Source organism: Dasypus novemcinctus, chromosome 16 (assembly GCF_030445035.2).
Source record: "Dasypus novemcinctus isolate mDasNov1 chromosome 16, mDasNov1.1.hap2, whole genome shotgun sequence".
NCBI lineage: Eukaryota > Metazoa > Chordata > Mammalia > Cingulata > Dasypodidae > Dasypus > Dasypus novemcinctus.
The window spans coordinates 35,590,419-35,617,612 of NC_080688.1; the positions used below are offsets into that span (position 1 = coordinate 35,590,419).

General features: G+C 37.3%; 2 protein-coding genes across 10 annotated transcripts in view; both read left to right on the plus strand.

Annotated features, from left to right (window-relative positions):
* The window catches only part of YES1 (YES proto-oncogene 1, Src family tyrosine kinase), an 88,398-nt gene extending 70,792 nt beyond the window's left edge, over positions 1-17,606 (plus strand). For all 5 annotated transcript variants that reach the window (XM_058277499.2, XM_071208496.1, XM_058277501.1 and 2 more), the window contains exons 9-12: positions 5,965-6,041; positions 7,366-7,519; positions 8,828-8,959; positions 15,070-17,606. In XM_058277499.2, the coding sequence (XP_058133482.1) occupies positions 5,965-6,041; positions 7,366-7,519; positions 8,828-8,959; positions 15,070-15,278 (572 nt within the window). In that variant the 3' untranslated portion in view covers positions 15,279-17,606. The remainder of the gene's footprint in view (positions 1-5,964; positions 6,042-7,365; positions 7,520-8,827; positions 8,960-15,069) is intronic.
* A 3,776-nt stretch (positions 17,607-21,382) lies between these two features.
* ENOSF1 (enolase superfamily member 1) overlaps positions 21,383-27,194 on the plus strand; it is a 53,003-nt gene continuing 47,191 nt past the window's right edge. Inside the window, exon 1 of one of the 5 annotated variants that reach the window (XM_058277503.2) lies at positions 21,383-21,525. In XM_058277503.2, coding sequence (XP_058133486.1) covers positions 21,442-21,525 — 84 coding nt within the window. In that variant the 5' untranslated portion in view covers positions 21,383-21,441. The remainder of the gene's footprint in view (positions 21,526-27,194) is intronic. The other 4 variants (XM_058277507.2, XM_058277504.2, XM_058277505.2 and 1 more) reach the window with 4 other exon arrangements.

Sequence of the window (27,194 nt, forward strand, 5' to 3'; positions counted from 1 at the left end):
ATCATTGGAGTCCCAGAACAAGATGTGCGAGAGAAAGGGGCAGAAAAATATTTGAAGAAATGCCTAGAAATTCCCAAATCTGGTGTATATACAGACATGTATATATACACCCAGGAAGCTCAACAAACTCCAAGCAGGATAGACTCTAAGAGATCTACACAAAGACATATTATACCTAAATTGTCAAAATCCAGAGGCAGAGAGGATCAATTTGTCACATACAAGGGATCCTCTATTAGATTAACAGCAGATTTCTCACCAGAAACCATGGGGGCGAGAAGACAGTGGGTGGCATATTTAAAGTCCTTCATTACCAGAAGACTCACTATAAGAAATGCTAAAGAGAGTCCTTCAGGGTGAAATAAAAGGATATTAGACAGTAACACAAAGCCCTAAGAGAAACAAAGAACGTTGGAAAAGGTAACTAGATAGGTTAATATAAAATCCTGTATTACTGTATTTTCAGCTTGCAACTGATTTTCCCCCCATATAACCTAGGTGGCAAATTTGTAAAATAAATTTTAAATGTATATTAATGTACATACAATTAGTGTAAAGATGTAATCTGAGATAACAAAAATATAAAGGGGGAGGGACAGAGATATATAGGACTAGAGTTTATGTGCTCCTGGAACTAGATTGGTACTAGATGTTCATTGTAAGTACAAAGATAACTACTGAGAAAATATCTAAAAAATACAGAGAACAGGTAAGAAGAAGGGAACCAAAATGGTACACTACAAAAAGGCAACTGAATACAAAAAAAGGCAGTGATGGAGTAACTGAGGAACAAAAAACATATAAGACATAAAGAAAGCAAATAGCTAAATGGCAGAAGTAAATCCTTCCTTCTCAGTTATTACTTTAAGTATCAGTGGATTAAACTCCCCTATTAAAAGGCAAAGATTGACAGTGACCATGATACATTTATATGCTCTCTATGAGAGCCTCACTTTAGTTACAAAGACACAAAGAGATTGAAAGTGAAAGTTAAAAAGATATTCCATTCAAACGGTAATCAAAAGGAATCTGGAATGGCTATATTACTGTCGGATAAAGTAGACTTTAAGTAAAAAGAAGGTAAGAGATAAAGGAAATTATACAATGATAAAAAGTTTAACCCAGCATGAATATAATAAACATATGTGTACCTCACAACAGAGCCACCAGATATATGAAACAAAAATTGACAGAATTAAAGGGAAAAATAGATAGTTCTTCAATAATAATTGTGAGACTTTAATAACACCACTTTCAATAATGGATAGAATATCTAAACAGAAGATCAATGAGGAAATACAGAGGGATTGAATAACACTATTAATCAGTTAGACCTATTGGATATATATATAGAACACTCTACCCAACAACAGCACAATACACATTCTTCCCAAGTGCACATGAACTGTTTTCCAGATAGACCATATGTTAGGCCAAAAATAAAATCTTAACAGATTTAAAGACATTGAAATTAAAGTTTATTCTTGGACCACAATGGAATAAAACTAGAAATGAATAACAGAAGGAAAACTGGAAAGTTTGCAAATATGTAGAAATTAAACAATACAGTCTTAAACAACCAGTAGGTCAAAGAAGAAATCACAAGGGCAGTTAGGAAATATCTTGAGATAAATGAAAACAAAAGCACAAAACTTCAAACCTTATGGGATGCAGCAAAGGCAATTCTCAGTGGAAAATGTATAGTTCTAAATGCTTATCGTTTATAAAAGAAGAAAAATCACAAATCAGTAACCTAAATTCACACCTAAAAAACTAAAACAAGAACAAACTAAACCCAAAGTTGATAGAAGGAAAGAAATAGTGACGATTAGAGCAGAGATAAATGAAATTGAGAATTGAAAAATTGGCAAAACTGAAAGTTGGTTTTTTAAAAAATCAATAAAATCAACAAACCTTTAACCAAACTGACAAAAAGAGAGAGAAGACACAAATAACTAAAAGCAGGAATAAAAATTGGGACATTACTACTGACCTTAGAGAAATAAAATGATTGTAAGAGGGCACTAGGAACAATTACATGCCAAAAAATCAGAAAACCTGGATGAAATGGACAAATTCCTAGAAACATATATATTACCTAATCTGATGCCAGAAGAAATTAAAAATCTCAGTGGACCTATAACAAGAAAAGAGGTTGAATGGGTAATGCAAAACCTCCAACAAAGAAAAGTCCAGAACTGGATGGTTTCATTGATGAATTCTACCAAACATTTAAAAAAGATTTAACACAAGTCCTTCTCAAACTCTTCCAAACAATAGAAGAGGAGGGAATGTTTCTTACCTCATTCTATAAGGCCAGCATTACCCTAATACTAAAGCCAGACAAAGACAGCACAAAAGAAAATTACAGGCCAATATTCCTTATGAATGCAGATGCAGAAATCCTCAACAAAATACTAGCAAACTAAATTCAACAGTATGTTAAAAGAATTATACACTGTGCCCAAGTGGGATTTATTACAGAAATGCAAAGATGGTTCATTATAAGAAACTCAGTCAAGCACTGGGTTGCAGCCTCTGCCCACACCAGACTTCTCTAGCTTGCACGCCTCACTCAACTTTCTCTGCAACCAGGTCTGACAAAACTGATATGGTTGAGATTAAGATATTCTATAAGTTGAAACTGAAGAAGACAGAAACACAAGAGAAAGATCCATGCCTTCCAAAGAAATGATCAAACAGGAGAAGCAAGCAGGCTAATTGTAATGAGGCATGCGCCCCCAATATGCACTGTACATTCCACAAGTATTGCCTTCTTTTTTACTTCTTTTAACTGTTAAACATTGTAAGATGCAAAGAGGTTGGATCAAGTTTCGATGACTGTGCTGCCCCTTTTCACATAAAAGAATTGAGGACTACTGACAAGGAAGGTCACACCTGCCTCTCCCATCTGCCTGGCTGGCTGGCAGGGAAGGAAAAAGAACTTGCATGTTAGAAGGACATCAGTAAAATCTAGAGCATAAAGCAAAAGCTGGGAAGCAGACTTGGCCCAGTGGTTAGGGCATCTGTCTACCACAGCATAGGAGGTCCGCAGTTCAAGCCCTGGGCCTCCTTGACCCATGTGGAGCTGGCCCATGCACAGTGCTGATGCGCGCAGGGAGTGCTCTGCCACACAGGGGTGTCCCAGCGTAGGGGAGCCCCACTCGCAAGGAGTGCGCCCTGTAGGAAGAGCCGCCCAGCACGAAGGAAAGTGCAGCCTGCCCAGGAATGGCGCCGCACACACGGAGAGCTGACACAAGATGATGCAACAAAAAGAAACACAGATTCCCATGCCGCTGATGACAACAGGAGCAGACAGAGAGGAATGCGCAGTGAATGGACATAGAGAACAGACAACTGGGGTGGGGGGAAAGGGGAGAGAAATAAATAAAATAAATAAATCTTTTTAAAAAAAAAGCAAAAGCTGGCCCAAGATGTCTTACAGGCTGTAAAATGCAGTTTAATCGGAGTGCCATTTTTTTTGTTATTTTTCAAATGATTTTAATTATTGGAATGCAGTTTTTAAAATATGCAAATAAAAAGTTTTAAAACCTAAAAAAATAGAAACTCAATCTGTATCATATGCCATGTTAATAGGATAAAGGGGAAAAAACACAAAATCATGTCAGTACAGAAAAGGCATTTAACAAAATCTGACGTCCTTTCATGATAACAGAACAATCTGAAAAGGAAATCAAGAAATCAATTCCATTTACAGTAGCATCTGAAAGAATAAAATACTTAAAAATAAATTTAACCATGAAGGTGAAAGACTTGTACACTGAAAACTACAAAACCTTAAAGAAATTAAAGAAGATCTAAATAAATGGAAAGATATCCTATGTTCATGGATTAGAAGACTTAATGTTAAGATGTTAATATTGCCTAAAGCAATTCTACAGTTATTTTTAAAGAGGAATAAAACTGCTTCAGTCTTTGAAATACATTTGTAAATTGAATAATTTACATTATGGTACTAAATAGAGATATATGGTCATTAACAAATAAAAAATTTTCCAAATATTCTACTAACCATCCATCATAAGTCCTTGAAAACAGTATAGAATTAATGTGATGAGGTGTCATGATAATACAAAGGTTGAGTAAGAGACTCAATGACTAAGAAGTAACTATAATTACATAAGCCTTTGAGGAAGAACATAAGGTTTAATCAAATGTGCATATTATGACATGCAAATTTAAGTAGTTTATTTTGAAACAGTACCATGAAATTCATTATTTCTAATAAAGAAAATTTTCTTACATTTAAATAAAGTAAAAAAACAAAAAGGGAAAATGATCACAGTAAGAATCAATACATGATTTTATAGCTAAAAATTAATGTGAACTAGAAATAGTTAAAGATAGCAGACAAATATATTACATTAGGTAATTCATTTATAGAGCCTGATTATTGTAAGTTATAATAGAATAAGGATTTTATTATTTAAAAACTTTAAGAAAGTATCTGAAAAGTCATGATGGTCATGAACTGTGTTGAATGGCCAGGGTGACAATGCTGGTATGCATGGGAATGCAAATCAAAACCATAAAGAGATACATTTCTATCCACTAGAATGGCTGCTATGGAAAAAAAAAAACCCCAGAAAATAACAAATGTTGCAGAGAATGAAAAAAAATAGGAATACTTCTTCATTGCTGGTGGCAATGTAAAATGGTATAGCTGCTGTGGAAGACAGTTGGCAGTTCCTCAGAAAGCTAAGCCCTATGACCTGGCAATCCTTCTACTGGGTGTATTTCCCAAAGAATTTTAAGCAGGGACTCAAACAGAAATTTGCACGCTGATGTTCAAAGCAGCATTATTCACAATTGCCAAAAGGTGAAAGCAACCCAAGTGTCCATCCACCGATGAATAGATAAATAAAATGTGGTATATACATACAATGGGACATTAATCAGCCATAAAAAGTAATGAAGTCCTGATATGTGCAAGAACAGGGATGAACCTTGAAGACATCATGTAGCATGAAATAAGCCACACACAAAAAGACAAATATTGTCTGATCTCACTGAACTGAAATAATCAGGATAAGCAAGCTCTGAGTTAGAATACAGAATATTGGTTACCATGACTGGGTTGGGGATAGGAAGTGGGGAGTTAATGCCTAATTTGTACAGAATTTCTATGTGGGTTGATTGTACAGTTTTGGAAATGGGTGATGGTGATGGTAGCACAATATTGTGAGTGTAGTTAACAGCACTAGATTATATACATGAAGGCAGTTAAAAGGGGAGATTTTAAGTCGTATGTTACTAGAACAAAAACTAAAAGGTAAAACCTAGGACAGTAACACCATAGTGAACCCATGTTGTAAACGATGGACTATAGTTAATAGTACAATGTTCTTTCATGAATTATGATAAGTGTACCACACTAAGGCAAGGTCTTAATAATAGGGTGGGATATTGGGGAATAAATACATCCTAATGTTAACTATGGACTATAGTTAATTCTAAGTTATACTATTCCTTCATCAATCAACAAAGGTACCCTATTAATGCAAAGTGTTAATAAGTGTGTGTGAGGAGGTATATGGGAACACTGTTTTTTACATGATTTTTCTGTAAACCTATAACTTCTAATTAAAATTTTCTTTTTAACATTGAAAAAATATGTAAATTTAAACTACTTTTTGGATCAAAATTGAGACCACTGATCTTGACTAAAGAGAGGAAAGAATGCCTGTAGTCTGATAAGGTTATTGTACTTGCCCTTTGTTCTTACATTATCAGGAGAAGTTTTAATTTTTCTTTTTAAGGCCCTCTTCTAGAATCTTGAAAGATAATTATTCAGAAAATCCAAACGCACAAAAAATATTAAAGAATGAGACGCTAAAATGTTTTGTATTGTGGTTTGGTGATTTTTTAAGGTTGGAGGAATATTTGTTTCAATCCTAATTTAAGATTTCCTTGTTTTTCCATGAATTTCTCTTTCTCTTACAGGGAGTTTACTAGATTTCCTTAAGGAGGGAGATGGAAAGTATTTGAAGCTCCCACAACTAGTTGATATGGCTGCTCAGGTAATTGTACATGTATCAATTTGAATTGAAATTATACATTAACAGTGTAAAATAATCTCTACAGAATATTGTAGTCTATATAGTAAACTCACAAAATTTTAGAACTGGGGAAGAAAGGCTAGAGATAATCCAAACTGATGTTACAGACAATGTAGTTTCTGAAGACCAGAGGTATCTAAAATGCATATAACTTGTTAGTAACAGAACTAGTATTAGAAACAGGCATATAACTCCCAGTCCAGTGCTATCCTTATTATAGGGCCTTTCAGAAAACATATGCATCCACACATATAAAATCTATATGTGATTTATATTTCAACAGGTAAATATTAAGAAAATAAATGATTGCTATTACAAAGAAAATATTGGAAATCTAAAATGTATGCTGGATTTTTTCCTTTAATATATATTCTAAAACAAGAATTAAGTTGTCATTTGTACTCCTTTTCCTGTGAAGAGGAGGAAAGTTTAACTAGTTAAACTTTCAACTAGTTAAAAGTTGACTAGTGGGATGTTTTTACTCTTCTGAATTTTTGTTTTTATATATATATTGAAACTATTACAAATTTGTATTCAGATACTTGGTAGGTATTTGAGGCACCTTTTATTAGTTTTGGTTGACTTGGTTCTAGGAGTCATCTCTCGGTGAGCCTCCAAACCTCCACAGAATCTGGCAGTTTAGAGAAACTTTATACTGAGAAACCATACACATGAAGCTTTAGTGCATGCCAGGCCTGGTCCACACTTGAGTTCAAGACCATGGTAGGAGTTGGCAAACCTTTTATTTAAATGGGCAGAAAATATTTTAGGCTTTGGAGGCCACATATAGTCTCTGTCACATATTCTTCTTTGTTGTTTGTTTTCTTCCCAGCCCATACAAAAACAGGCTGTGGGTCTTATTTGGTCTGTAAGCTGTAATTTGCCTATCTCTATTCTGTGGTTAAGATTTTTTTCACCAGGACATCTTAGATCAGTGCCTGATTTGGATCTTGATGGGCTTGTGTCCATAGACACTAAATAGCCCAGTATTTATCTCCTCTCTTAACACAAGACATAATGCCACAATGGAGACTAGATGCACTGGATGGTTGAAAATCTAGACCTTTAGTCTAGGTGTCAGATCTTTGAAATCTTCATTTAGCCTATTTTTTAATTACAGTGTTTTCTGTTTTTTCTCATTGTTATAGACTATGCTTGTTAACATTATTTGAAGTATATAATATTTTCAGTGATCTGACTGACACAAACCAAAATCATCATCTCCCTGTTTTCCTTTGTATAATATGTCTTATATTCTTTCTTTCTTTCTTTCTTTCTTTCTAAGATTGCTGATGGCATGGCTTATATTGAAAGAATGAACTATATTCACCGAGACCTTCGGGCTGCTAATATTCTTGTAGGAGAAAACCTTGTGTGCAAAATAGCAGATTTTGGTTTAGCACGGTTAATTGAAGACAATGAATATACAGCAAGACAAGGTAAAATTACTTTTTAATAAATGCTTGTAACCTAATGTTCTCTGGGTTTTCTTATTTAATATTCTTTTGAACATACAGAATTTTATAGACTAAGAATAGTTCTCAATTTCCTCATGAGAGTCATAGAAACATGCTTTTAGTCATTTATTTATATTTATATGGCTTGTTGATAGTTATTTCCTACAAGGAAGAATTGGACTGGGTGTTCTTTGCATTATAAATATAGAGTTTACTCCTCTTTATACTTCTTTTGGCATGACAACACATTACAAATATTTTTTAATTCCTCTCATAACGAAGTTCATCAACCATCTAGATTTTACTACACAAAGGATCAGAAAGGGTATAATGTTTAAAGAAAATGTAGTAAGAAATAATTTTTATTAAGGCTTTGGAAACCATTTCTAGTCCAGATTTATAATAATTCTTATTATATATAAAATTGTGGTAAATAAAAACATTTGGAATGTTAACATTAAAGAGTGAATGCAGGGAGCTTGTGGAAATTAACATAGATTGATTCTTCTGTCTGGTTTTTCTGTCTCTAAGCATACTTATGAACACATAATATATGAGAGGTGACATGGCATATGCAGAATATTGGCTTTTAAATCCCTATTCTATTAGCCTAGAGATCTCAACCAAGTTATCTCTATTTTACAACAGTTCCAAATTTGAAGTTATTTATATGTCTGTGTATATAAGACTCTTACAATCTTATTTCCATTACAACTATATAAGCTTCATTAAGGCAATGTTTTTTTATGTCTCCTATAACAATTAGCATATTATCTTGGACATAGAAGGAATATACTAAATATTTGAGCAAATTAATATGGGCTTTTAAAAATAATTGTACAATAAAACTTTTCAGAAAGCTATCGCAAAATAGAAAAGAGATTATGGTTGAAAAGCAGTACACATTAGAACCCAACAGAATATGTCCTCATCAATTAATAGCTAGCTGTAGCTACCAGGTGCCAGACTGGCTATATTTTTAAAATTTACAGATTCTATAATCTACATTGTTGCCTGCTTATCTATTTTCTTGTGAGTTTTCTTTCCCTTCCACAACTCTTCTTTTTTATATCATTTTGAATATCTTGTCAAGAACAAATACAATTTATTTTAATATACATTTTTAAAACTAAGGAATTTTTCCCCATGTACCTTGTAATTTTAAAGAATTTTACACTGGTGACACCTGCAGTAAGAATATTGACAAAAGATTAGCCCTGCTTATGTCATATTTAAACAAATACACATTTCAAACAATTTACTTAAGCAAGGTTTTCGATATTGTTTAAGGTGCAAAATTTCCAATCAAATGGACAGCTCCTGAAGCTGCACTGTATGGTCGATTTACAATAAAGTCTGATGTGTGGTCTTTTGGAATTCTACAGACAGAACTGGTAACAAAGGGCAGAGTACCATATCCAGGTATGCTTGTATTTCCTTAGCTCTTGCTTATCCCATCAGTGACTTTAATTGCGTTTAATAGGGAGCCAAACTGTAAGGGGGGTAAGGGGAAGCCTTTATTTCTTTTCTTTCTCTCTATTTTGGCATTGGATGGACAGTCATCAGTGAAAGTCAAAATCTTTGAGATAAGGCAAGGACATGAGGTGTGCCCCACATTCACCTCAGCTTTCTCTCTTAGGGCATTTTCCAAAAAGGCCTTTTATTTCTACTCTTCTGTAAGATGATAAGTATATCTTAAATATCCTGGGCCATCTTTTTTTTACCCAGAGTAATTGGTATTTTTGTTGTTGTTGTTGCTGTATTTTATAAATACATATTTGCCCTGTTTTCCTCAATACACTATTTTCTTTTGAGAAGACCTTTTTCACATTTTTTTTCCTCTTAGCAAAGCATATTTACAAACCTTAATTTAAGTAATGTCGCTGTTATTAATAGAAATGAAAAATAAAAATGTTTCCCTCTCAAAAATAAACAATTTATATATAACTTCTAAAGGTGAGGGAAAATTTTAACTTACCTGAAATTGAGCTGCAATTGAATATTTCTTTTGTTTCTTTGTTTTCGTTGTGTTGTGTTGTGTTTTGTTTTTTGAGGTACTGGGGTTGGGGATTGAATCCTATCTAGACCTTATGTGTGGGAAGCCAATGCTCAACCACTGAGCTACACTTGTCCCTCCAAGTTGGTTTTTCCGTTTGTTTGCTTTTGTTTTTTATTTTTACTTTTTTTAAAGATTATTTCTCTCCCATTCTCCCCCCCTCCCCCCCAGCCCCAGTTGTCTGTTCTCTGAGTCTATTTGCTGCGTGTTTTTCTTTGTCCGCTTCTGTTGTTGTCAGCGGCTTGGGAATCTGTGTTTCTTTTGGTTCGTCATCTTGCTGCCGTCAGCTCTCCATGTGTGCAGCGCCATTCCTGGGCAGGCTGCACTTTCTTTCACGCTGGGCAGCTCTCCTTACGGGGCGCACTCCTTGCGCGTGGGGCTCCCCTACACGGGGGACACTCCTTGTGCGCATCAGCACTGTGCGTGGGCCAGCTCCACATGGGTCAAGGAGCTGGGGTTTGAACCGTGGACCTCCCATGTGGTAGATGGATGCCCTAACCACTGAGCCAAGTCCGCTTCCCTGCTTTTGTTTTTTAGGACGTACCAGGGATCGACCTTGTATGTGGGAAGCAGGCATTTAACTATTTGAGCTTCATCTTCTTCCCTGAATATTCTCTTAAGCTGATACTTTTCAAACTTTTATATTGAAGTATCCCTAAGAGTTGAATAGAGTGAAAGCATATACAATACAATCCTTAGAAAAATTTATGTTAATCTTATGACTTTTTATATTACCTATCATATCCTTCTTCCCTAAATCTCATGTCATTAAATTTTTTCACCCCTTTCCCTTGTTGTGGCTATTACCTGCTGATACTGACATTCTCTCCAAAGAAGAGGGAATCACAGAGAAGAATCCCAAATATTCTGTTTAAAAATTCCCCTCAGGTCCTTGGTCACCTTCTAATCTGTACATTTACTGGGTGAGACTCTGGGAGGCCCAATAGGAAATAGGAGGCTGGGGACCTGAGCAGAGGTCAAAAGCTACAGCTTCTTGGGGAGTTTTTTCCCATCCAAAGCAGCAAGACTTTGGTGAAACTCTAGGCCTTTTGTTGTGACCCCAGATAAGCCATGCCCTAAGAGAAAGAGAAAAACTGAAATAAGGTGAAACAACAAAACCTAAAACCAAATCATGAGAAGTCTAGGTGATCTGCCAGTTATTTAATTATCTATTAGAATAAAACTTAACATCTTTTAGAAAATGATAACATGATCCAGGTAACTTGCAGTATATGATTTTCAGTTTCTAGCATAAAAATTATTAGACTGTGAAGAGGAGGAAATGATGGCAGTCAAGAGTTAAAAGTGAACACAATCATAGGAAACGTTATTTCTGTCAGGGATTAGTGAAACAGCAGTTTCACTTTTGAGCACATTTAAATATATAGTTCAGTGCTGTTAATTCCGTTCACAATGCTGTGCTAACATCACCACCATCCATTACCAAAACCTTTCCTTCATCCCAAATAGAAACTGTACATTTTAAGCCTTATCTATTTTCTACCCCCACCCCATCCCCTGATAACTGGTATTCTAGATTCTGCCTTTATAGATTTGCTTTTTCTAATTATTTCATATCAGTCAGAGCATGTAATTTTTGTCCTTTTGTGCCTGGCTTATTTCACTACTATTAGTTTTACGACTAAGGGTATCTCTTCAATTGACCAAAAAATATTTAAAGTAATATAAACTAATAATATTAAAATAAAATTTAAAAAGTCAGTAGAAGCAGACCCAGAAATGATCCAGATATTGGAGTTGGCAGACAAGGACTTCAAAATAGTAATACTTAAAATGTTAAAATAGTGGAAAAGTTTGGCAAAATGGATTAAAAATTGACAACTTCAACAAAATTACAATCTATAAAAAAGAATCATATGGATATTCTAGAATTGTAAATGAAAGATATGAAATTAAGAATTCTAATAGATGGACACAGCAGAAGCAAGGTTAGTGGGCTCAAAGACATGCTAATTTTTTAAAATTCCAAATTAATGAATAGAGAAAAAGAATGGAAAAAACAGGACAGAGGGAAGCGGACTTGGCTTAATGGATAGAGCATCCACCTACCACATGCGAGGTCTGCAGTTCAAACCCAGGACCTCCTTGACCCATGTGGAGCTGGCCCACGCGCAGTGCTGATGCACACAAGGAGTGCTGTGCCACGCAGGGTGTCTGCCACAAAGGGGAACCCCATGTGCAAGGAATGCGCCCCATAAGGAGAGCCGCCCAGTGCGAAAAAAAGTGCAGCTTGCCCAAGAATGGCGCCGCACACACAGAAAGCTGACACAACAAGATGACACAACAAAAAAGAAACACAGATTCCCAGTGCCGCTGATAAGGATAGAAGCGGACACAGAAGAACACACAGCGAATGGACACAGAGAGCAGACAACTGGGTGGGGCGGGGAGGGAGAGAAATAAAAAAAACAAAACAGGACAGAGCATATAAAACAAGTGGAACGTGGTCAAAAAGATCTAACTTAGATGTAATTGGAGCCCCAGGAGATGAGGAAAAAAAATCATTTGAAATAATGATGGCCCCAAACTTTCCAAATATGATAAAAGACATCAACAGATTCAATAATTCAGGGGAACCTCTCAAACAGGGTAAACACAAAGGAGCTCAGTGAAATTCAAGCAGGCATATCATAGTCAAATTACAGAAATGAAACGCAGAGTAGCCAGAGGTAGGTAGTATATTATTTTCACAGGAGCAATGATTAGACTGATAATGAACTTTTCAAAAGGATTTGGAAGCCAGAGAGAATGAAATTATATCTTTAAAATGCTAGGGGAGAACTGCTGATGTAGCATCCTGTGTCCTTCAAAACTGAAGGTAAAGTAAAGAAGCCAACAAATTTGTCACTGGTGAACCTACACTACAAGAAATATTAAAGGAGTTCTTCGGGTTCAGGGGAAATGATCCCATATAGGAAGAAAGAAGATTACCAGATAGGGTAAATATAAATATAAATTAACTATTTAAAACACCAATAAAAATATCTTGATGAATTTATAACATAATAAAAGTAAACTTAGTGACAGTAATAACACAAAGGGTAGAGAAGGAGTAAAGGAGTAACAGATAAACTGTTCCGAGTTTCATTCATTGGGAAATAGTAGAGTATAATAAGTCAAGAAGCATATATAACCTAAAGGATAAACACTAAAAAAAATAAACGAAGAGCTGACAGAAAAAAATGGAGTAATAAAAAATGCTAGGCTTAAACAAAAAACAGGAAAAGAATAATCAAAGTTTCAAAGAGCAGATGGGATAAGTAGTAAACTGTGTGCTATAGTAGAGTTAAACCCAATTTATATCCCTAATTACATTAATGTAAATGCACTAAACATTCCAATCAAAAGGCTAAAGGCAGGCCTAAATCTAAATATATATACATAAATGTGTATGCACACACATAATGCTATAATGCTATTTATGAGAAACAAAGACACACTGTAAGGACCAAAAAGATTGAAATTAAAAGGCTAGAAAAGATATTCTGTGTAACTGTTAACCAAAGGAAGGCCTGCATGGCAATAGACATTAAGGCAAGAAATATTACTAGAGACAAAGAACATTTCATAATGATAAAAGAGTCCAATTCATATTTGTATACAATTGCCTACATAGCCTCAAAATATAAAAAACAAAAACTAATAGAATTGGGAAATTTTAGTTAAATATTCAGATGAAAGTCAAAATATAAGCAATTTGTAGATTGCCAGTTTTTTAAAGAAGATAACTATATAAATATAATTTCTTTGATGATTTGAGGGGGATTCTGAAAGGACCCCAGACATGTAACAAAAAAACATCAACTGTGGGCTCTTCTCACAACAAGTTGTCCATTTCAAAGCAATAGCTTCTGTTTATTAGTCTTATTTTGGGATAATAACCTTAGCAAGTACAAACAGGTATAAAATGTTTAAATTTATTGATATAGTGCCAAATAGCATGTGATTTTAAGCATTGACAATCTTAGAATCTTTCTATCTCCTTTTCTGCTGGGGAGTGGAGGGAAGAAGTCAGACTTTCTGCTTGCAGAGGAAATTTTAATATCTTATTTTGAAGTTCAGAAGTTCCCTTAAGAAAATATTCTCATCCTAAAGAAATAGGGAATTTCTACTAGATATCATTGCTGCCATATTTTCTTTTCACAGTTGTCAGTATAAAACAATTTAGTTATTCTGACTATCAGAAAATTTGGAAGGATCAGATTTCGAATGAAAGAGTTTATTGATAATTAGAAGTTATTTTGGCCAGGTTCAGGTTTATTTAGATTAAATAATCTTAACAGTCAATTAAAATAGAGAAATATAACAAAGATTATGAACAATGACATATGGTTGGAAATAAGTTACCTCAATTATACTAAGTCCTCATCAAATATTAATTCCCTTGTTCCTTTTCTGCTTCTACCTAACATCTTCTGACTATATTTCTATGGCTTATAAAATGTGCTGGATTTTATTTATAAAGATGGCACCACCTACATTGGTGAAATCTCAGAAAACTAAGTTTCAAGTATTGGGCCCCAAAATAATAGGGAAGCAGTTATTCTTTATAGTCAGTAAAGATGTATTTTGAGGAATCACTTATTTCTCAGAAGTGTTATAACTACAAGTAGAAATAGTGGTTTAACCCATTACATTAGCTTAAGGGAGTCATGGTCTATGGGAAAACAAAACAAATCAGTGATAGTTCAAGATTGTGGGGCTTATGAGGGATGCCCCTGCTTTTTGACAGGCAGGGCAGGTGGTGTGGGAGACAGGAAGAGTAGTGGCATTGAGGCCTTGGTGCTGTGGTACAGGGAAGATTTTGAAGAGGACTTTTTGGTGGCCTGTGATAATATATAGGGTGAGCTGCTGATGAGGGAGCAGGGTTAAAGGAAAATTACAAGGAATGCAATAAAGGAAGTGTGTGTAATAACTTGAGGAAAGTCAAACATGATGTTAGATAAGGAAATAGTTTCAGGCAAGTGACTTGATAGAAAGACTTGTAGTTAGTAAATAATAATAAAGTCATATAGTCCCGTAGTTAGCACAACCAAGACTAGAACTCTTTCTTCTCAATTTCTACTTGAAAGTTCTTTCAAAAATTCGCTGTCCACTGAACACCATTAACCCAAGTTTGGTTAATGTAGCTATTAATATCAGAAAGTAATAATTCTTCAAAATGGCATCCTAAATTCTCACTAATCAAACAGGGTTGGCTTTTGAAGGCACGTAAGTGTTAAAAGTAAGATTTTGGATAGAATGAAACAGTAAGACATTTTGAAACACAGATTAGCATTTTTAAAGCTTTTCTTGATATACTTTGACTTTTAAATTTTATTTTGTTTCTTGGTTGAAAGCATCATTTCACTAAAATATACTATACCTCAGATCAGTTTGTCACTAAAGCCTTTGTTCTGTTTGGCGAGCGGTGGTTGGGGTCATTGTTTTTTAATGTTTGGATCTTGTACATTAGGAATGGTAAACCGTGAAGTGCTGGAGCAGGTGGAACGAGGATATAGGATGCCTTGTCCTCAGGGCTGTCCAGAATCTCTACATGAATTGATGAACCTTTGTTGGAAGAAGGATCCTGATGAACGACCAACATTTGAATATATTCAGTCCTTCTTGGAAGACTATTTCACTGCTACAGAGCCACAGTACCAGCCAGGAGAAAATTTATAAGTCAAGTAGCCTATTTTATATGTACAAATCTGCCAAAATACGAAGAACTTGTGTAGTTCTTCACTTATGTACAGGAATCAAAAGAAGAAATTCTTCACTCTGCATGTTTTTTAAAATGGTAAACTGGAATTCCAGACATGGTTGCACAATACCACTTTTTTTTCTTTTAAGTGTTAAACTCTAAAGTACCAATGATGAATTTTCCAACTTATTTCAGGGTCCAGAGAAAGTATAGATAGGATGTTGATGACAGTGTGAGTGATGGCAGGGCAATGAAGAGCAACAAGGCTACTGTTTGTAAATCCTCACCTTTCTTTTTCTCCCCAAACTCAGAAAATTATTTATCATAATAGACAAAACTTGGGACATAAAAAGTTAAACCTTAATAAAATCTAAAATCAAGGAGCTTCATGGGACCAAATTATTCCATTCCAGTTTTTTAAAATGTCTTGCATTCATTACATTGAACAGTTAATATGCAATCTTAATATATGCCTCCTTTTGCATGGAAATGGGCCAGGTTTCTCGGAAGCAAAAAGGAATATAAGCAGCATCTAAAACTTGATTAAATGTTAAACCTCAGCAGTGGAATTTGAAAGTATAATGTACTGTGTTAATAATAATACTGGTATTCACAGAACTGGAAAGTAGAAAAGTAATTTTTCATTTTAATTTTCTGAATAATTTAGAGTAATGAAGATAACTAGAAAGTGAATTAATCTTTTATAAGTTTGCATTGATTTAAAAAGAAGGAAGTATATGACTGATATTGTATTGTACAATCCAAGGGGAAATCTTTTAATCTTTAGATACGTTGAAAAATAAGACCCAGCATTTAAACAATGCTTTTTCCAAAAAATAGACTTGGTATTATAGATGTTGCTAATATGGGTGAAGGGTGCCACAAATATAAAGTATCACTGGATCAGGGACTTGAATGCACTTTTGCTATTAATGAATATAGACTGAGAAAGAAAAATGTATTTAAAAGAAATATGAGAAAAGAAAATGTGAAAGCTATATAGGTAGATGGATGGAATGTAATGTTTAATGTTGATGTCATGGAGTGACAAAATGGCTTTGCTGGCACTCAAAGCTCCTCACTTATCTATTTTCTGAGACTTTTTAAGAATTATAAGATATGACTCTAATTTTTCTTAGTATATACACTACATGGGTGTTATATCCTCAGAATAGTAAAGTTAAGGCTTCACACTTATTCCAATGATACAGTTTTTACTCAAAATATTTTTAGAACTCCAGTTTTTAAATTCCTGTTTTTTCTTATTTTTTAATTAACGGCGATCTTTTCTTTTCTCTTTTAGAATATAATTGATTTGAGGAGGAAAACTTATTCAGAATAATAACAGTGTGGAAAGGGGGTCATTTTTACCCATTTAAAGTGCAGAAGTGAATCATAAAATAACTAGTTTTTTTTAGTAAGTCAGGAAAAAATTTCACAATATGAATTTGAATGGTAGCATTACTGGTTTAAGTGTCTAGCAAAGGAAAAACTGAATCTGATAAATGAAAATCTGGAACTTATGTTTTAAAATACTCTATAGTCACACTTTAAGTAAAGCAATAACATTAGGTCCCCATATTTTAGGAATGTAATTTTTAACTACCATCACTTACCTGATTTAATTGTGAAATTAAAAATTCTGTGCCACGGTATCTGTTGAAATTTAAACCATTTTAAAATGTGATAAATGAACTTCATGCAAGTTGGCAACAGTTCTGGTACTAAAAATTGTGATTGTTTCTTATGTTTACGTAACCTGCTTGTATTGAATCCCTCTGCTGAGAGGGTCTTCCTAAGAGTGCGTCATTATTTACCTTAACATATACAACCTGTGACATCAGATTTTTAAAGGGCTTTATGTGAACTATGACATTGTAATTTTTCTAAGCATTTTAAAAAGGGTAATAAATTATATATGTACTAATGCTCTTAAGAAAAATAAGACAGGAAAAGTTGATGGTATTCATTAGGTTTTTAAGAATGAAGCAGTCCCTTGTAATAACAAGTGTATAGTAAGGAAATAAAACACTAACTTAATGTGTATTCAGTTTAAATGGTTATGTATTTTTAAATTGCCAAGAAAAATAAACAACTTTGTACATTTGAGGATTTTTTTTCAATAGCTTCTTGTCCTCAGTCTTTTCATGTGGAACTTAACCCTTACCAAAAAAAGTTGGCAAAAGCAACCTTCTAGCACACACACTTTTTAAAAATGGATGATGGTAGCCTAAAACTTAATATTTTTATAAAATATTGTGATATTGTTTTGTGGATAACTGAAATAAAAGTTTTCATTGAATGGACCTATTTATCTTTTTAGTTGCTATTCTTACTTCCTCATAAGTTTTTTTTTTTTAAGATTTACTTAGTTTATTTTTTCTTTATTTATCCCCCCCTTCTCCAGATGGTTCTTTCATCTGTCTTCTCATTGTTTGCTCATCTTCTCCAGGAGGCACCAGGACCCGAACCTGGGACCTCCCATGAGGTAGGCAGATGCTTAACAGATTGAGCCACATCTGCTTCCCTCATCTTTTTTTAAATTGGTATTAAACCAAAGTATATTCTGAATTTAATTTACTCTTCCATTGGAAAAAAGGTTCACTTACAGCTCCTGAGCAGAGTTATATAAATTCTTTTTTTAAATTTTATTTCTCTCTCCTTCCCTAACCGCTCCCCCTCCAGTTGTCTGCTCTCTGTGTCCATTTGCTGTGTGTTTTTCTGTGTCCACTTGTATTCTTGTCAGCGGCACCAGGAATCTGTGTCTCTTTGTTGCATCATCCTGCTGCATCAGCTCTCCATGTGTGCGGGGCCACTCCTGGGCAGGCTGCACTTTTTTTGTGCTGGGCGGCTCTCCTTACAGGGCGCACTCCTTGCACATGGGCTCCCCTACACGGGGGATACCCCTGCATGGCATAGCACTCCTTGTGTGCATCAGCACTGTGCATGGGCCAGCTCATCACATGGGTTAGGAGGCCCTGGGTTTGAAGCCTGGACCTACCATGTGGTAGGCGGATGCCCTATCAGTCGAGCCAAATCCGCTTCCCATCAATTCTTTATTAAATTCAGAACACTACTGGGCTCATTCTGTGTCAGTTGGGTAACACTATTTTTTTTTACATGTCAGTTGAATAACCTCTTTTCTTTAACAGAGATTTCTTTTTTCCCCCAATTATACCAGCCACTTCAATTAAGGTATCATAGAAAAGTCTAAGTGAATTGGGTGAAGCTATTAACAGAGAACCTAAGTAAAGGATATTAGAAAAACCACTTTTCATCATAAGGGATTTAGTTCTCAAAAATGGAAAAAGTTCTTGGTCCTTAACTCTGTGTGTGTTTTACACTTCCATTATAGGTATAATGAAAATAAAATTATCTAAAACTAAATTATGAATGGCCGGTCAAAAACATCGTCTATTTTCAAAAAGGTAATAGTATTAATTATTATTACACCATTATTATTATTAGTTTTATTTTTCCTTAATGATTTCAGAAGAGTAAAATTTAATCAACACAAATACTTTAATAAATATTTTTATGTTATAGTATAGTAATAGTTTCTCAATTTGTTTTCTTAGTTTCCTGTTTGCCTTTTTTACATGTAATTTTTGACACTTAAGTTTTTGTACATTGTCAAATCTATTCCTTTTGTATGCTTAGAAATTCCTTATGCATCCCAAGTTAAATATTCATCTCATATGAAGTTTTATGCTTTTCCTTTTTACATTTCTCTTCAATTCATTTGGAAGTTATTTGAGTTTAGCATGATTTTTTTCCCCATAATAGTTTTCCCAGTACCATTTATTGGGTAATCCATTTCTACCCAATTGGTTTGAGTTTCTTCCTTTATTAGGCACATGTCTATACACTTTTTGTCCAGTTGACTTGTCATTTCTTCCAACTATCACCTTCTAACACTTTCATATGCTATAACTTTATAATACATTTTATTTTTTTTAAAGATTTACTTATTTCTCTCCCCTTCCCCCCTCTGCCCCAGTTGTCTGTTCTCTTGTGTCCATTTGCTGTGTGTTCTTCTTTTTGTCCGCTTCTGTTGTTGTCAGTGGCATGGGAACCTGTTTCGTTTTTGTTGTTGTTGCTTCATCTTGCTGAGTCAGCTGTCCATGTGTGTGTAGCGCCATTCCTGGGCAGGCTGCACTTTCGCGCTGGGCAGCTCTCCTTACGGGGTGCACTCTTTGCGCATGGGGCTCCCCTACGCGGGGACATCCCTGCATGTCACGGCACTACTTGTGCACATCAGCACTGCGCATGGGCCAGCTCCACATGGGTCAAGGAGGTCTGGGGTTTGAACCACGGACTTCCCATGTGGTAGATGGACGCCCTAACCACTGGGCCAAGTCCGCTTCCCTATAATGCATTTAAATAACCAATAGGGGAAGCTCCCTTTTTAAAAATTTTGGTATTCTGGCAAATTCCTAATTAATTTTATGCTTTATTTTTCATATTCCAAAAATATTCAAGTGAAATTTTGGTTGGGATTTTATTATGCTTATACATTAATTTTGTTAGAATTAATATCTTTCAAACCAGTCTTTCCATCCATTTGTGCAAATCTTCAGTTAGATCTAGAAGTTCTTCACCAAGACTTTTCTCTCTGGATGTGGAAGATAAATTTCATCTCTTGTCTAAGTATACAACATATTGGGTTGGGAAACTGAAGGGAGCAGATGTGGCTCAAGCAGTTGAGTGCCAGCTTCCACATTGGAGTTCCGGGTTCGGATCCCTGTACTTCCTTAAAAAGAAAGAACCAAAGTGGCTCAGTGGTTGAGTGCGTGCTTGCCACATCTGGGGTTCAATCCCTGGACCTAGTACCTAAAAAAAAAAAAAAAAATCAGAGAAACAGAGTGCCCTGACACCATTTATTTCTCTGAAATCAACTCCTGCCAGCTGTTCCTCCAGTTTTTTTCTTTTTTGTTTAATCAACATCAAGTTAAGTTTCCTTAACAGCAACCAGAGTCCTGACTCAAAAAGATGAACATCCAAGTTGTTCCTAGAGAAAGGAATATTCCTGGTTGAAATAAGCAACATGTGTCCAGTATTATCATTTTGCCACTCCCCAACCATGTAACCCTGTTCTGCCAGACGGCTGACTCGTACTCACCAGTGGGCTCCCTTGCTCTCAAGGATTCATGAATAGAGCTACTATAAATATCCAAATACAAGTCTTTACTGTAAACATAGGTTTCAATTTCTCTCAGATAAATATCTAGGAGTAGGACCACTGGGTTTGTTTGGTTCATGTATAATTTAACTTTCTACTAAAGTGCCATACCCACAGGTGCATATATTAATACAATAATATCTGTAGTATTACTACTCGATCTTTCCAGAGATTTCAAAGCATTCCAAAGGAAGAAATTGTGAAGCAGTGTGCTGTATGGCAAGGCAGAGTCGGTGTCGCTACTAACACGGTATGAAAATGTGTGCAAACTTTTTTTAAAAATGAAAATGTCCATAGCTATCATTATGTTCTAAAGAGGATGCTGTAGCTCCAAAAACAAGAATTTCTGCAATCTAGGGACAGAGCCACGGTCTACAGCCAAAGTACTTAACAATTCAGTTAGCTGTGTGGCCTTGGGGAAGTCACTTAACCTTTCTATAAAATGATAACGACTTCTCTACCTGCACGGTACGGCGGATAAGAAAATGTTTATAAAGCAGCCTGCATCAGTAGGGGTGTGATCAATGGTGACCCGTCCTTAAATATGTTAAACGGTAAACTGAGGCTAAGGATGCTGAAAGAGACCTGACAGGGGATCCGTGTGGAATTCGGGTCCTGGGACTCTCCAGCCCACGGCTGTCCCGAGTGCGTACCTCGACAGGAGAACCAGTCTTCTTCCTGCTGGGCGCCGCTGTCGGGAAGATCACCCGGCGAGTTTTCCCCTCCAGGCAGGACCGGGAGGAAGCGCCAACACACTGCAGGGCTCTTGCGGGCCGAAACCTACCAGCGTCCGCGTGGGGGCAGCGCCGCCCCAGGCAGCCGAGGCGTGCGGCGCGGCGGGGCGGGAGCGCGCACAGCGCCGGGTCACGTGGGGCCCCGCCCCCGGCGGGCGCCAATCAGCGCCCGCGGCCCGCACGAGGCGCCGGCGGGGGCCTCGGCCGCGAGCAGCCGGCGGGGCCATGGTGCGCGGCAGGATCTCGCGGCTGTCTGTCCGCGACGTGCGCTTCCCCACGTCGCTTGGCGGCCACGGTTCGGATGCCATGGTAAGCGCGGGAAACCCTTGCCTCGGAATCGCTGCGTTTGCAAAGCGGGAAGCGGAGAGGGGAGAAAATGGGCCCTCTGGGGCTGCGAGCAGACCACACCTTCTCTGCAGGCCTAAGTTTTCTCATCTCTAAAGTGGGTATAATGATAATGGCCGCTCATTCCATGAGATGCCTGGAGAGAGCTGAGGAGAGGCTGAGCCAGGGACAGTGCCCGTACTGTCGTTGAGGACTGAAAGTATCCAGACACTCTACACGCTCCTCGGTTTCGTTTCCTCCTCCCTGCTGGTGTTTAGAATCTCCTGTTACTACATTTACGATACACGTCTTGCTGGAAACAGTAGAATGTGTAACATACAACAAAGACAAAGTGGTTGTGTTGAGTCCCCATAAGGAAACCCTAGAAGACAGCACTGGTCGCTTCCGTGCTGCAAACTGTGGGGCGCTTGGCTGTGGAGACCAGGAGGCGTGAGGTAAGTGTGGGGGGCCACCCCGCGTCCCCCACGCCTCACCTCTGGGACCCGGCGAAGACCCTGCCCGACCCCAGTGGGCCTCTTGGGCCGGTTTATGAGATGGAGTCACCGTCCGGGCTGAGAAACCAGACAAGCTCCAAGAACTCAGGCTCATGTGAGAGGCTTCTGACTCCAGCGAAGGTTTGAGGGTTGGAGGTGTCTCATGAAATTATCTGGAACCATGGTTATGAAAGATTTATCAGTGTTCGTAGAGGCAGCAGTAAAGTAAGGGCATGGACCTTGATCTTCCTAACTGTGGAAGGGCTTTTTGTTGTTGCTGAGACTATTAAGAGAGCATTGGTTCCCAAATGTACAAGTCCCATGCAAGGTCCTAACAGGTTTAATCCCCCGCTGGGTTCTCATAGCCGCTCCCAGTGCTGACCTTGAATCTCCACCGATCAGGTGGCCAAACTAAAAAAACAAAGTTGCATCAGTATTTAAAGAGTATAATGAAAATAGGCCGAAATATGAGAAAAATCCATGTGAGGATAATGGTTACCTCTGCAGAGGGAGGCGACTGAGGTCAGGTACCCAAGGATTCCAGTTCAATCTCTTATCTTTTGTTTCTTAAACTTTGGAGGAGGGCTCACTGGTTCCTTTCAATATCCATGCTTTTTGTGTGCCTGAAATATTTTATAAAAGTAAGCTCATTTTTAAAATACTCAATGAATAAAGCAACTTTATTAAATGCAAAAGAATACTATTTACTCTAAGTTCTTCCCACTTTAAAAAAATTCATAGGTCCTTTCCTATATTGTGGTAAATAACTTAAAAACAAAAACAGCACCACCCAGGTGGCAGTCCTTCCAAATAAATGTTTGGAATTTTACTGGCTTATTAAACCCAAACACCTGAACTAATGCAACTGCCTTTGCTCCTCGAGGCCCAGCTGCTATGGGTGAGCAATACTCTCCCCCCAGGCCTAGGTTTCCTTATCTGTAAAATGGGTATAATAATAATACTCTCTTTGTACATGTTCAAGAGCTGCTTGTAAAGAGGTAGTAAAGAACCTGACACAGAGAAGTCCCTTGTAAGTATGGCTGTAATTGTTATTTACATATGAGGAAACTGAACCAGAAGGGCTTCTGACCTAGATTTTCCTATGCTTTGAATTTGTGAAGTGTAATGACAGCAATTTACTGTCAAATAAATTTAAAAAGGGAATTTGTCTGTGCACCTGAGTGGTTTCTGACCTCTGGGCGAGGAGGGATTGACACCTGTATTGCAAGCGCATAAATATTTAAGTGTTTCTCTTCCGGAGATTTGGTCTGTGTCGGGTGCTTAATAGAATGTGCTTACATTGCGCTTCTCCTGGGGCTGCCACAACGCTTGTGATTGCTTGCCTTCCTGGACAGCATGCTAGATTCAGCAGTTCAGCTAGACTCAGCAGTTAGCAGGAGTGAACTTTCTGGGTCAGAAGTAAGATATTTTCGTGAAAGAGCCCTGAAACTTTCCCCCAGGCTTGAGAAAGCAAAGGTCCCTGTTATGACTTCTTACTGACATTGGTAGAAACTTGGAGCTCTAGGCATCTGCCGCATCAACTATAAGCATACCTTGGAGATACTGCCAGTTGGGTTCCAGACCAGCGAATATGGTAATAAAGTGAGTTTCATGAATTTTTTGGTATCCTAGTGCATATAAAATTTATGTCTATACTATACTGAGTCTGTTAAGTGTGCAATAGCACTGTTCTGAAAACACTGTACATACCTTAATTTAAAAAGTACTTTATTGCTAAGAAAATGCTAACCATCCTCTGAGTCTTCAATGAGTTGTGATGTTTTTGCTGGTGGAGGGTCTTGCCTCAGTGTGGATGGTTTCTGACAGATGAGGGAAGTGGTTGCTGAAGTTTAAGGGTGGCTGTGGCCATTGCTTAAGACAATGATGTTTCCTGCAGTGATTAACTCTTCTTTTCATAAGAGATTTCTCTGTAGCATGCAACACCATTTGATAGCATCTTACCCCCAATAGACCTTCTTTCAAAATTGGAGTTAATCCTCTCAAACCCAGCCACAGCATTATTAAGTAAGTTGATGTGGTGGTCTAAATCCTGTGTTGACAATTCACTGTTCATGGCATCTTCATATAGAGTAGATTCCATCTCTAAAAATCACTTTCTTTGCTCATCTATAAGAAGCAACTGTTCATCTGTCCAAGTTTTACCAGCAATACAGTCACATCCTCAGGCTCCATTTCTAATTCTAGTTCTTTTGCTCTTTCTACCACATCTGCAGTTACTTCCTCCACTGACTCTTGAGCCCCTCAAAACCATCCATGAGGGGTGGAATCAACTTCTGTCAAACTCCTGTGAATGTTTATATTTTGTTCTCCTGTAAATCCAAATGTTCTTAATGGCATCTAGAAATTTGTTCTCATTTCATAGGCTGCTCAAAGCAAGTACCGTGAAATGGGTCAGGTTAAACAATGGGAATTCATTTGCTTACAGTTTCGAGGCAGGGAAAATGTCCACACCAAGCCATCATCAAGCCTATGCTTTCTTCCCAAAGACAAGCTGCCAGCAATCCTTGGTGGCTATGCCTTATGGCCAAGCACATGGTGGTGTCTGGTGTCTTGCCCTTCTCTTCTATGTTTCATTGATTTCAGCTTCCTGCTTCTGTGACTTTCTCTCTCTTTGCCTGAATTTCATTCTTTCATAAAGGACTACAGTGATAGAATTAAGACTCATCCTGACTGAGGTGGGTCACACTTGAACTGTAGTAACCTCATCAAAGGGGCCTACTTACAATAGGTTCACACCCACAGGAATGGATTAGATTTAAGAACATGTTTTTTAAGGGTACATACAGTTTCAAACCATTGGAATGATGACTCCTTTCCAGAAGGTTTTCAATTGACTTTGCCTAAATCCATCAAAGGGATTGCTATCTATGGCAGCTATAGCCTTATAAAATGTATTTCCTCAATAATAAGACTTGAAAGTTGAAATAACTGCTTGATCTGTGGGCTTCAGAATGGATGTTGTAATAGGCATGAAAACATTAATCTCATTGTACATCTCCACCAGAGCTCTTGGGTCAGACTGTCAGTGAGCAGTCATATTTTGAAAGGAGTCTTTTTTCTGAGTGGTAGGTCTCAGAGTAGGCTTAAAATATTCAGTAAACCATGTTGTAAACATATGTGCTATCATCCAGGTTTTGTTGTTCCATTTATAGAGCATAGGCAGGGTAGATTTAGCGTCATTCTTAAGGGCCCTAGGATTTTCAAAATGGTAAATGACCATTGGCTTCAACTTAAAGTCACCAGCTGCATTAGGCTCTAACAAGAGAGTCAGCCTGTCCTTTGAAGCCCGGCTCTGACTTTTCTGTAGCTGTAAAAATCCTGGAAGGCTTCTCTGATATAAGACTGTTTCATCTACATTGATAATCTTATTTCTTGTAGCTGCCTTCATCAATTATCTTCGCTAGATCTTCTGGATAACTTGCTGTGGCTTCTACATCAGCACTTGCACTTTTATGTTACAGAGATGGCTTCTTTCCTCAAACCTCATGAACCAACGTCTCCCAGCTTTAAACTTTGTTTCTGAAGCTTCTTTTCCTTACTCAGCCCTCAGTGAACTGAAGAGTTGGGCCTTGCCCTGAATTAGGCTTTGGTTTAAGAAAATGTGGCTGGTTTGATGTTCTATCCAGGCCACTCAGACTTGCTCGCTGTCAGCAGTAAAGCTGGTTTGATCTTCTATCCAGGCCACTCAGACTTGTTCGCTATCAGCAGTAAGAAGGCTCTTTTGCTTTCTTTTCATTCATATGTTCACTGGAGTAGCGCTTTTTGTTTCCTTCAAGAACTATTCTTTGCATTCCTGACTGTTTGACATAGAGGCCCAGCTTTCAGCCTCTTAGCTTGGCATGCCTTCCTCACTAAGTTTAATTGTTTCAAGCTTTTGATTTAAGTGAGAGATGTGTGACTCTTCATTCCCTTGAACGCTTATAAGTCCATTGTAGGGTTATTAATTGGCCTAATTTCAATATTGTGTCTCGGAATAAGGAAGTCCACAGAGAGGGAGAGAGAGATGGGGGACAGCTGAATGGTAGAACAGTCAGAACACACACATTTATTAACTGATATCTTATATGGGTACAGTTTGTGGCACCCTCAAACAATTTAGTAACATTAAAGATCACTGATCACAGATCACCATAACAGTTATATAATAATAGGGATAATGTTTGAAATACTGCCAGAATTACCAAAATGTGGCATAAACATGAAGTGAGCACATATTGTTTTTAAAAAAAGGCACCAAAAGAGTTGTTTTATGTAGGCTTGCCAGAAACCTTCAATTTGTGTAAAAACAAAAACAGTGTCTGCAAAACACAATAAAGCAAAACATTGTAAAGTGAGATATGCCTGTAATTGATGCCTGTCCTTGGGTCAGAAGCCCAGGACTCTGACTCACCTCCCAACAGAATTTTCCTCTTCTTTCCTCTGTCTGGGGTGCTCCCAGAGGAGCTGTTCCAGACTCTTTCTCCCCTAGCCTGCAGTCCTGACCCCACTGCAGTTGGATGATGTTCCACTGCATCACTGAGAATACTGAAGGCGGATTGACCCTTGGCTGTATCTCTGCACATCAAACTCTAGAGCAAACCTCATATTTGTTCTGTTAACCACAGTCCATCTTCCACCACAGGATTTCCTGTGTTATACAGTCCCATGCTTTTTACAGTCAATTCAAATATAAACTCCGTGGCTCTCATTTTCAACACAGGTCCACACCTCAATCAATTTTAGAACGCTTTTCATTACTCGAGAAGGAAAAATCCCATGCTCCCTTTTACCACCTGTATTAGTCAGCCAAAGGGGTGCTGATGCAAAATACCAGAACTTTGTTGGTTTTTATAAAGGGTATTTATTTGGGGTAGGAGCTTACAGATACCAGGCCATAAAGCATAAGTTTCTTCCCTCACCAAAGTCTATTTTCACATGTTGGAGCAAGATGGCTGCCGACGTCTGTGAGGGTTCAGGCTTCCTGGGTTCCTCTCTTCCCAGGTCTTCTCTTTGGGTTCAGGATTCCTCTTTTCCCAGGGCTTGCTTCTTCCTGGGCTCAGGGTTCCTTTCTTTTTGGGGCTGGCTTCTCTTTCCTCTGTGTGCTTACTTCCTGGGGCTCCAGCTTAAGGCTTCAGCATCAAATGCCAACATAAAAAACCC